The 12,288-nt window shown below is 35.2% G+C and overlaps 1 protein-coding gene across 3 annotated transcripts in view; it reads left to right on the top strand.

Annotated features, from left to right (window-relative positions):
* Positions 1-10,687, top strand: part of LOC131159366 (E3 ubiquitin-protein ligase RSL1) — a 28,412-nt gene extending 17,725 nt beyond the window's left edge. For all 3 annotated transcript variants that reach the window (XM_058114231.1, XM_058114232.1, XM_058114233.1), the window contains exon 4: positions 10,004-10,687. In XM_058114231.1, the coding sequence (XP_057970214.1) occupies positions 10,004-10,367 (364 nt within the window). In that variant the 3' untranslated portion in view covers positions 10,368-10,687. The remainder of the gene's footprint in view (positions 1-10,003) is intronic.
* Positions 10,688-12,288: the final 1,601 nt, after the last annotated feature.

Genomic DNA, 12,288 nt, shown 5'->3' with positions numbered 1-12,288 from the left:
AAAAGAAATTTTTATACTTTATTAATTATTTTAAAAAATACAGTCCCAAAATGCTTCTGCCTCGATGCCTTGAGGCTTACGCCTTGCCTCTCGGAGGGTAAAACGCCTCGCCTTATGCCTTCGCCTTTTAAAACATTGGGAATAACTATTACCTTTGTTCCCAAATTTCTCATTGTATTCCATCTTGTTTCTCTGAACAACTATTTCACGAATCAAACACCACCTAAATGATATGAAGAGCAACTCAAACTAAGCCCATTCAACTCCTAATTCTATAGAGCAGCTAAGCAAGCCCATTTAACCTCTTAATAAAATGGTGATGGGGGTAGTTCTAAATGAATTAATGAACTCCTAAAAGGTATAAGGAGCTGCTCAAATTGAGCTTGTTCAACTCCTACCATTAGGAGTGGCTTTAGGCAAGTCCAATCAACCTCAATGCAATCATAATGAAAGGATAGCTGAAACTGAACCCGATCAACCCTCTGAATGATATGAGTGGCTACTCAAACTAAGCCCAATCAAATACTAATGCAATAAGGAGTTACTTTAAGGAAGCTCAATTGACCTCTTGATGCAATGAGGGGCAACTCTATATGAACCAATCAACCTCTAAATGAAATTAGTGGCTTAAAACTGAGCCTAATCAACTCCTAAATGGTGATAAGCGTCTCTAACTAATGCTAATCGACTATTAAATGGAATGCAGAGGAGCGGTTGTAATTGAACCCAATGAACACAGTGAAAAGAGGAAAATTTGACGATGTAACATCCTAAATGACGTGAACTCGTGTTTTAGAAGGCATTAGGGGGGGGGGGGGTGCCTTAAATGCTTTTTCTGCCCAAAACACGCCAAGGCGCAATTGCAAACATGAAATATTTAAAGGAATACGCCTTCTTGTGTTGGGCATACAAGCCAATAAAGCACCTTTTATGCCTTTACTGAATAAATGTACACATTATGGGCCCTCTCATTTGGGGCTTCTTGTTTGTTTTTCAAACTCTTCATAGCATGAAGCTATCATTGATGATAGCTTCTCCTTTGTGACTTCCTACAATGCTTTAGATAGCTCCAAATTGTTATATTTTGGTAACCTTTTTTGTCTGACCAACTTAGTTGTGTCTCGTTTGAGTGACAAGGGAGAGAAGTGTTAAAAGATGTGGGATGTTTTGAGAGATTGGCAGAGAAAGAGAGAGAAGAGGGATTTTAGAGGTGAGGCAGGATATGGAGTTTGTTTTGAGAGATTTAGAAAAGTGAGACGAGGGATCTAAGACACAAGGGAGAGAGGATTTGTTTTTAAAATATTTTTTAGGACACTTGGCTCTTTTAGGAAGGGTATGTTGTGGGATTTGGAATTCTGAGTAGTGGTCCTCTAGTGGCTATTTGGGTTAATAATTATATCATAAATTTAATCTTAATTATTTTACAAAATTTATGTAGTTTAATTATTTATAATTTATTTATTTACATTTTTAATAAAAAATTAAACCCCCAAAAGTCTTGTGCTTGAGTGCCTTAGAGGCTTATGATTTGCCTCACCAAGGTGAAATGCCTTCCATTCCACATTTGCCTTTTAAAGCACTTATGTAAACTATTGATGAAGTGAGTGCGCATGTTGAGGTAAGGGATTCTGGATAGCGTGTTATAGTCTTGACCTGAATGCGTTCTTTAATTTTTAACCTTTCGCCCCTGGCTTTTTAAAAACCAAACTAGCTCACAAGCCCCCAAGTTATGAAATTAATGATTGTTTATGAAAAAGACTGCATCATATCAAACTTTCCACAAAAATCCTTACTCTAGATGGAATAACTTGATCATGCCCTTCGGAGGGGGTTCCCCATTTTGAGCAACCTTGAATAGTGAGCTTCAACCTCCACAATCAGACTCGCTTCATTGATTCTCAGTATCTCTTTATGGTTCAAATTGTTAGCATAACAAATTAAGGGCTAGCTATCCTGTGATGACTTTTGAATGGAATGGGGTGGCATGGTAAAGATTACAATAAATGAAAGGAAAACAAAATTAGAAGAAAGGAAATAGGAAGCATCTGGAAAAGTGCACCTTGTGTGGGGAGTGAATCAGTTCAAAATCTCTAAATAAATTGGCTAGCTCTCAACTGCTATTTCACTACATGGAAAGAAGTAATGGAGCATTATAAAAGGAAGAGAGCTTTTAAAAGGTGTGGTACCAAAATTGCCAAAGAAGTTTTCACCTATGTATAGATATTCCCAAAATCGAATACAATTGTTGTTGCCAACTTTGAAGCAATTAAAGAGGCTAAAAATGGGAAACACTAGAAACAAATTTTCAAAGGCTCATATGAAAAGCATGGTACTGCCTCTAACACTACCCATTGTGAACAATATGATTCAAACTTTTTAAAACATCGTGCTATAGGGAATTGAATTCTTAAGGGAAGTCCCTAACCATTTCCACACTAGAGAGATGTTTGTAGACACCAAATTATTATGTCGCAAATCCCTTCTGATTTAGGTCTCCTATTGACTTGCTAGCTAACAAAGATGATCCCCCTTGCAATCTCATGTTCCATACCATAAAAATTCCCTCATAATTTTCTCTAATTTCTTTGCAACACTAATTGGGATTCTAGAAAGGGGGACTCAGTAAATCAGCATATTAGAAAGACAACTGCTAATAATAGAAATACAATACCTTCAAGGCGCAAGCTCCCTTTGAACCATCTAATCTCCTACCTACTCTCATTTAATCACTGCATCGAAAATGGCTCCATTTTAAGGATTGGCCCCTAGGGAAAATCTAAAGACAGAGTCATGAATACGACTAAAGACAAACTCCTCTAGTTCATAGTAGTCCATATTAATGGCAACTTTTAGACTTGTCGATCTTCAATCTTAAGATATTTTAAGTAGTTCTTAAAAACACAAGAACCTTGCCACATCTCAACATTGTCTAAAACGAAAATGTTATGATCTCCAAGCTAAGATAGGTACTTCTTCATCCTTGCATGCTCTAAGCACTTTAATCATCCCAAGCTCCTGAGCATGAGAAATTTCAATATCAACTTCTGAAGTAGAGGAAAAGGAAAAAGAGGGTTCCCCTAAATCAGTGCCGACGAGGCACTAGCCCAATCGCTAGGTTATCCATTCACAATGATAGAGATAATAACAATCTCTTATTTAGTTTCTCCAAACCGACCCAAAACCGTTCCTTTTAGTGTCCTATTCAAGAACCCCTAACAAACCCTATCAAAGGTCTTGAGATTGAATTTAAAAATAAGCACTTCCTCAACCACCTCATTGTGGACCCATGCAGTACACATAATCAACCTACATTTTCTAGAAGTATCCAAAGGTCACACTATGACACCTCTTGAAGCTTTTTAGATCACACCTTAGTTAAAATCTTAAAATGATTGGTTGTTAAAGAGACATAAAACCTCTCACCCTTCCTTTTTTAGGGTAAGTGCAATAAAAGTAGAGTTTTCACTTCATCCAACCAAGTAACAGTGAAACTCGTGAGAAAATCCCATATCATCCTCAATCACCTCCCAATTATTTGGGGAAAAAGCTAACATGAAACTATATGGGCCTTGAGCATTCTCCTGCCATCCCGAACACTATGTCCTTAAATCTCCTCAATCTCATAAGGTCTCTCTAATCAAAAGTGACCTCATTTGGACTGCAATCAAGTACCGCACTCATCAACCTAGTACGAATCTCCTTAATAGAAGCTTTTATAGAAGCCTATAATTACCTCTCCTATTTGGTAACGATATCTTCCCATTAGTGAGTCAACATATGCTTGCTTTTTTAATTTTTATTTTTGCTATTGTAACATAAGCTCTTTAACATAACTCTTCCTTTCACTAGTTTCCAATGTTATGCCTAAAAGAGTGGTGGATCACATATTTTCAAACCCATAAATGGACGTAATCCACCACTCCCAAAGCTCCTTATGTTTAGCAATGATGACAACAAAAGAGACCTGCAAATACAATCTCCTAATAGAAGCAACTAGAACCTCACAAAATCATTATACCCCCAATGCTCCTGATGAAGGAAAATCCAATCTTAATATCTGGATTCCTAAATTTTCCTAATTGGGAAAAAAACAACCACTTTTGCGAACTTGGATTCCTATACTGACAAAACATCAGGATTAACATTACTACTAATTCATTAACCAACTTTTTCTTGTCTTGATCCACTAGCCCATGCACATTCCATGAAAGATCCTCATTTAACCACACTAATAGGATCCGAACTTCTGCTCCCTCCCTCTTGGTTCACATTGGAAGGTAGCCTAGACAAATCCCTACTCAATTTCTTGGCCCTCTTCATATCTGCAATAGATGCCATACCTAATCAAACAACCTTCCCAGTTCCAACTTGGGCTAACCAAAGTGTGACCTAACTCATCAAGCAAGTTTTGAGCAACCCGATTGTCCTCATATAGGAGGTCAACAGATTTATAACTCCTCTTAGCTTCAAATCCCCGTAGCATGAAGGTAACTCAAAGTTAGTATCATGTGTTTTTAGAATGGGATTATACCTGCAAAAGTAACAATGCTCTTCTTTTGAGCCCCAGTTGATCATCTAGTTGTTTTTGGGTTAGAGTAAGAGCTAAATTGCTAGGCACCACAGGAAGATCCAAAGAAAGTACTAGTTCATTTAGAAATGCAGAATTTTTGCTAAATCCTGTGATTTGGACTATAATTGTCACTTTGCTTCACTGTTTAGGATTATTACAAAACTTAGCAGATGTGCCCAAAGCCGCCTTAGTAGTGTTGGCATATTGATTCCCAAGAAATGCAGTGGATATCTTACCTCCAGTCTCCTCTAATCACCTTTCAGAATTACTCAAGCCCATTTGTTATCAAGACTTTCTCACCATCCGTCTCATGGAGCTAATTGATCATCAATCTACTAAAAAAACATAATAAGATGAAACGTTGTCATATTTTTCCTCAGAATCTTGAGAAAAGCCCATTGAATTTGTTTGAAATGAGAACCACCTATTTGCCTTTAATTTTTTGCTTGACCCCCTAGTGCAGAGTCTCTTTTTCACCTGGTTGCGAACTTCTGTTAGTTGACAAGCAATAAGCTGGTGTGATTATCAATTTCTCTTTTCTCCAATATCCATATTGTTGCTGAAAACTGGGTCTGGAGACCTCCATGCCAGATGAATGCATTATATCAATATAACTTATTTTGTTCTCATATTGTGATTTTTCTCTTCAATCGATACGTCATTGTGGCAATCTGCCACAATCTGTAGTTTTGATTGTGTTTAACTTCTCAAAGCTCAAACAAATGGAGCCCACGAGGCATTGGGCTCATTTAAATGGGTCAAATTTAAATTGTTGTATGTTTTAGATCCAACTGAATTAAAAAACATATGTGGGATTGTTTGAACCCACTTACAAAAAAGTACTTTTCTAAAAAAATACTTACCTAGAAAAGTATAAATAATAATTATTGAACTGGAAAAATGTTGAAAAGTCATAAGTAATGTTTGGTTGTGCATAAGTGATAATTATAAGTATTGTTTGGATACTAACTTTTATTTTAAGTATTGTGTGTGTGTATATTATTATCATGTAAATAATATTATTGTATTTAAAAAAAAAACAAAAAAAAGGGCAGCCTGGTGCATGAAGCTCCCACGTATGTAGGGTCCGGGGAAGGGGCAGACCACAATAGGTTTATAGTATGCAGCCTTACCTTGCATTTTTGCAAGAGGCTGTTTCCACGCCTTGAACCCGTGACCTCCAGGTCACATGGCGACAACTTGAAAATAGTGAACGTCATTAGTGCGTGTGCTACCCAATAGGCTTAGCAGAAAATCTAAGAAGACAGTTTTGGGAAGATGGATAGTATTTTACAAGGGATACCAATGTTTGAAAAGAAATTCATTGGAGCTGATTTGAACGGTCACATTGGCAAGAATGTATAGGATATGAGAGGATGCATGGAGGTCATGGATATGGAGATAAAAATGAGGCCGGTGATACAATCTTATATTTTTTCATGTCTTAAGATTTGGTTATATTGAATACTTTCTTTATAAAAAGAGAAGAACACTTAATAACTTTCAAGAGTGGGTATGATAAAAGCCAAATTGATTTCTTTTTAATTAAGAACGGGGGCTGTCTATCTTGTAAGGATTGTAAAGTTATTCCAGGTGTTAGTTTGGCTACACAACATAGAGTCTTAGCATTAAATATGCATATTAAAAAATGGAAGAGGAAGAGTAGCATAAATCAACACAAGAGGACTAGATGGTGGAACTTGAAGGGAGATAATATTGTAAATTCAAAAATAAAATGAACAAAGAGTGTGTTTCGCAGTAGGGGATAAGGTTGATGCAAATACTATTTGGAATAAAATGGCAAATTCTATCATAAAGATAGCAAGAGAGGTTTTAGGTGAGTCCAAAGGAAGATACTTGGGTAGTAAAGAAAGTTGGTGGTGGGATGAAGATGTCCAAAAAATTGTTAAGACAAAAAGAAATTAGTATAAAATAAGGAAAAATTGTAGAAATATAGAAAATCTTGAAAAATATAAAGAAGCGAGAAAAAATGCAAAAAAGACTATCAATGAAGGTAAACATAGAGCTTATGAAACTTTATGTACTAAACTAGATACAAAAGAAAGAGAAAAAGACATTTATAGATTTGCTAGAGCTAGAGAAAGAAAATGCAAAGATTTAGGACCCCTTGGTAACCAACTCTGATACCATGTTAGATTACCACTTCACCTAAAAGCTTAAATAATAATAAATAAAATAAAAAATAATGAAGAAGGTAAAAAAAGAAAAAGAAAAAGAAAGATAAAGGTGGACTTAAATATCCTTCTTATTTTTAAAATAAGAAAGGTAAAAAGGGTAAAGTAAGGTAGACTAAATAATCATTCTTATTCTTTGAATGCACCTGATTTCATTCTCAAAGTAGAAAATAATATTAAGAAATTATACTTTAATAAATTTCTTAATTGAATTCTATATAATGATCAATGAATTTGGTAATTCTATATCGATAGGTGTCAAAATCCTAGCAACAATTTAGTCGATTATATAGATATTTGGATTGGAATTGGCGAACAACCAATACCAATATTTGTGTTTATTAGTGTCGAAGAGAGAGCTTTTTAGGTGAAGTGGTAATCTAACATGGTATCATAGTTGGGTTATCAAGAGGCCTTGGGTTCTATTCTTTTTGCCCAGTTTTACAGTGGTGTTTAAAAATTACCTTATTTCCTATAATAGTTGTTTATTTATCGTGTGTTTCACACCACGTGCTGTTAGGCTGCACGTGTGGGGGAGTGTTAAAGCTTGATATACATTGTTGGCCCACAACCTAATAACTAAAGTTTTTGGGTAAAGTGGTATTCTAACATGAAGAAACTGCAAGCACTTGGTTCCAAGTTGGATTTAACCAAGAAAACCAAGGGAAATACCCATATATTGCTTTTGGAAAATGGATTTTGGGGCTTCGATTTAGATGTGTGGTTTTAAACAAAACTCAATACAATTTTGTGTTACATTTTTTTCAAATCCATGTAAATCCAAATCCAAGCCTCTCGCAGAAATAGACATAATTTGGTTTGCAGAATGAAATGGAGCAGGAATGGAATGGAATAAAAAATTCAATGGAGAAATGAAAAAATCAACTGATATGACTTCATTCTGCCCAACTCCTTTCTATTCCTATGTGCCAAACATTGTTACATCTGACTTCAGAATTCCCCAGGCCAGACTTTTGAAAACCAAAGAAATAGGAAAAAGTGGTGAAATGGCTTCATATCAGAATGAAAATACCAAAAAAAAAAATTCAGAAAGGATGGGGCAAACCAGGGCATGTGTTAGTCATCAGTACAGACTGATATTTGTCTTTCTGTTAGGGATGTTGGAACCCTTTTTGAATGCTATCTAGTATGGCCGCTATGGTACAAAGTTGAGTTTTGAACCAAGGATTTGAAATAAGATTCCTTGGTAGGAGGAGAGAGAACGCATGAGAAGTACAATTATGCTGTTACTACAGAAAATTCCTTTAATAGAACAATCTGGGAAAATGATATTTTTAGAAACATCATCAATAATTTTTTCCTGAGCACGACTTATTAGAAAAAAAATTAGGTCTTGGACATAAATTGTTTTCATCGTTATTTGCAATTTTAGATGTAGAAGTTTGAGAAATGATAAATTTTTTGGTGACTGAAACATCTGGCTGCCCCATAAAGGACAAAAAAGGGCAATAAAAAATGGGGAGAGGGAGAGAGAGAAGAAATATGAAGTTGGAAACCATAGAGAAAATGATGAAAAGTCATAAATAGTAGTACTACATGGGGTATTGATGGCAATAAACACTTCTACCATATTAAAATTATGGAAAATAGACACTTGCCTTGAGCAAGTGCTTTAATTCCAACTTCATTTGTGAACCGCGTATACCATTTTCTGCAATTACATTCATATCCTTGTATAATCTGAAGTGATTGTAGCTTCTCTCATCACTCAGACCCCTTTTTTGGTCTCATAAATCCTTCATCTTGACTCAAGCTGTTCTTGTTAAGCACAGAATTGTGAGAAATGAAATAGATATTTATTTGATGATTGATAAAGTGAAATGATTTTGTTTGGTGTTTCTATATCTTGATGAACATCTCTTGAACATTACAAATGTTGGCAATGGCAGAGATTGCAGTTATTTTTAAATATGTTCAGATCCTCTGATTGTTTAGAAATTTTATTGGATATTTTATGCGAGGCAATTCATCATATGGCTGGTCATGAATTTTTGTTTTGTTTCTTGTTTTTGTTTTTGCGGTGGGGGGTGCAGACATTCTAAGCTGAGTTCCTAGAGCTTGAATACTGCAGCTTGTTATTACTGGGGTAAACCCCTGAGTTCCTAAAATTTTTATTGAATCCTGTGGTTTTTTTTTTTCTTCAATGGATTGACAGTTATACTGTTTTGAATTGGTTTCCATTTGCAATAAATAGTAAAGTTCTTATTTTGATATTACTGAAGATTATTTTTCTATTTTTTTCAGTTGGCAATTTTATTTTTCAAACATCCAACAATTTATTGACCCAAAATTTGATCTTGGATGTACTGTCTCTCTCTGGCCTATGCTGAACTTTAATTCAACATATTTTTCTACGTGGCCACCATAACTGTAAAAATATGGGAAACTTGCTGTCGGAAAATTATTGATTAAGTCAGGCTCTATTTAATTCTTAGAAAAATGGAAGAAAATGAAAAAGGTCTAAAACTGGATTTAAAATGGTTTTACCTTAAGAAATTGAGAACTTGCTCTTTCTTTGATCTTTATACTTTTTGTTCTCGGAGGGCCTGAATTGTAAAATGAGAGGAGAATAGGATAGCAGATTGATTTTTACAGTCCAGAATATTGGCATATTTGACCACCAGGGTTTGGCTCAGTGGAGGGTGGAAAAGGGGCTGAAAGATGTTCTGGATTTAAACCACTGGGTCACCTCTGGATCAGTTCACCCTGGGTTTGACAAGGAGGTAAGGGTCCGAAGGGCCCCGGCCAACCCAGGTTCCTGGTCATAAAAAAATGGCATATATATATATATATATATATATTTGTTTTCTACGACTTTTCCCCCTTTCATCATATTGAGGGCACAGCCTGTTGTTTTTGTGTCGTCATCATTTCTTATAATTATAACTGAAGTACTGAATAATGAGTAATGATACACTGATTTATATGGATCTTCAACAGATAGCCAACGTAAACAGTATGTACTGGAGTTGCATCAGAGCAGCAGAAATTATAGCTTGTTGAGGATCAAATAATAATCATTCTACTTTTTTGGTGAATGAAGGCCATGCATAGTTTCCTTATGGATGTAGGAGATGCCTCCCTTGGTTTTTTTATCTTTTTATTTTTATTCTTTTATAAAAAAGCAAAAATAGATGTGGTGATGCTCAATTGTCAGTCACGATGCTGGTTTAAACTTTCCTAGAGTGCTGAGTACATATTTGTTTCTCATTTGCAGGTGCCGCCATGAGTTTTGTTATTCTTGTGGTGCTGAATATAGGGATGGACAGCAGACGTGTCAGTGCACATTTTGGGATGAGGGTAACTCTAGGCACTCGCAAGAGTCTGAGCAATGGGAATGGGATTCCTTCAATTCTCTTTCTATGATCATGGATGCATACTCAGATCAGGAGCGATCGCAGCTGGCACTGATCCAGAGGTTTCTTGCCGGTGGTTTCAGTCTGAGCGACCATCACCCGCATCAATCCCCACCTCCCTGCACAGATTCCTATGTTGATGCCATGAAGGATCTTCATCAGCTTCCTTGGCTCGAGAGGTTTGTCTCTGTGATTAGCGACGACTACTATGAGGACTACATCTAGAATAGGGGCCATTGGACGGTCTGAAATTCAAAATAAGGTGTTAGCTTCCAAACACTGAAATGAAAAATTATATGTACGAGGAGTCTCTTGCTTGTTCCTAATTTTTCTTTTTACATGAGCCTGCGAAAAATGCGCGCTTTGTCTATGTAATTTTAATGATCATTCTGTGCTAGAAGACACCTGCCCCATGATGTGCCTCAATGATATTTTTAGGTTGAAGAGTCTCTGCACAATAATTGCTTCCTTCTTGAAAGAAAAGAAAAGGTGATGGAAGTACATTTATTTTGTCGATCAATTAGAATTTGTAAGAAATTTGATCAGGATTACGAGTTTGTTGGGTTATGGATCTTCCATATGGGGTCTTATAGATGAATTTGGATTTTATTGATTTTTATGTAGTATAATCTTTTAGAAACTTCTGATCTTTCATTCAAAAGTGTTCATATTTTTAGAAATTTAGTTCAGGGAATGCCCTGATTTTTGCCTGGCAAAACGAAACTATTTCTTTTGAAATTTTAAAAATTTGATGAATTTCAATGATTTAAGCTTCACGGATTTATTTATTTATTTTTGAATATTTGATTTTTGATACACAAATCCCTTTTTTGTGGACTTGATAATAAATTAATTGAGGGTTGAAGGTATTGAAAATAAAATGTCAAATGAAGTTTATGAATATTCAAAATTTCATGCGGGGGCAGTGGCCTTTCAGTGGATATGCATGAAATTGTTTTTTCATCCACCAAATTAGATAGTCTTTCTTTGCCCTCATTTTGTATCCCCTTATGCAATAACATTATAATTGTTATTTGATTCGTCAGAGGGAAGGTTCATTTTTGTCCTTAACCACTACACTTTTGATCAATGCAATTAAAGACAATTTTTTATTAAAATTCTCCAATTAAACTGTCATAAATTCTTTTGATGTGGATAAATAAAATTATTTTATGCTGAATAGGAATCATCCTTAACGTTGAAACATGTGCCCCATGCATCAAATCGTACTTGATATTGAAACACTTGTACTATACATATAATCTTACTCGACATCAAAAACATGCGTATCGTACATCAAATCGTATACGACATCGAAATAAGTGCGTCTAACCGTACCTAACATCAGAACACGTGCATTACAAATTAAACCATACCTGACATTGAAATATGTGCATCGTACATTGAATTCTTCTCGACATTGAAAATTGTGTATCGTACATCAAATCATATTTTTTTTAAAAAAATTTCAGGACATAAATCTTGAGGTAACCATAATTTAACTTTTAGGGTTCACCTTTTAGGGTGTATTTTCTTTTAAGGGCAAAAATCCCGAGAAAATACTAGTTTAACTTTTTGGGTTCACCTTTTAGGGTGTATTTTTTTTTTTAAAAAAAAAGAAAAAGTTAAGGGCACAAATCTCGAGTTAACACCAATTTAACTTTTTTGATTCACCTTTTAGGGTGTATTTTTTTTGAAGTTTAAGCGCATGAATTCCGAAGTAGAACTAAGTTAACTTTTATGGTTAACTTTTTAGGATGTATTTTTTAAGTTTAAGCGCATGAATCCCGTGGAAACACCAACTTAACTTTTAGGGTTCACCTTTTAGGGTGTATTTTTTTTTTTTTTTTTTTAAGTTTAAGCACATGAATCCCGAAGTAAAACCCTAAACCCTAAAAACCTAACTTGTTCGTCTATGCTCTGTTTGACGTGCATTTTTATAGGTACATCTCTCTCAAGAAGATACATAGAATAAAAAAAAAAACACTCAAAATAGAGTCCAAGGCATAAATTAGAGTGAAATTTCAATTCTACAAAATCACAAGAACTCCTTGTATGTAGCTTGGATGGACGCAACCTTTTAGACACTTCGTCTCCAAAAGATATGCAGAATCAAAAAAAGAAACACATGAAACTGATTTGGGAG

This window comes from Malania oleifera, chromosome 7 (assembly GCF_029873635.1).
Source record: "Malania oleifera isolate guangnan ecotype guangnan chromosome 7, ASM2987363v1, whole genome shotgun sequence".
Lineage (NCBI taxonomy): Eukaryota > Viridiplantae > Streptophyta > Magnoliopsida > Santalales > Ximeniaceae > Malania > Malania oleifera.
The sequence above is the reverse complement of the archived record's forward strand: the minus strand, read 5'-3'. Positions and strand labels throughout refer to the sequence as shown.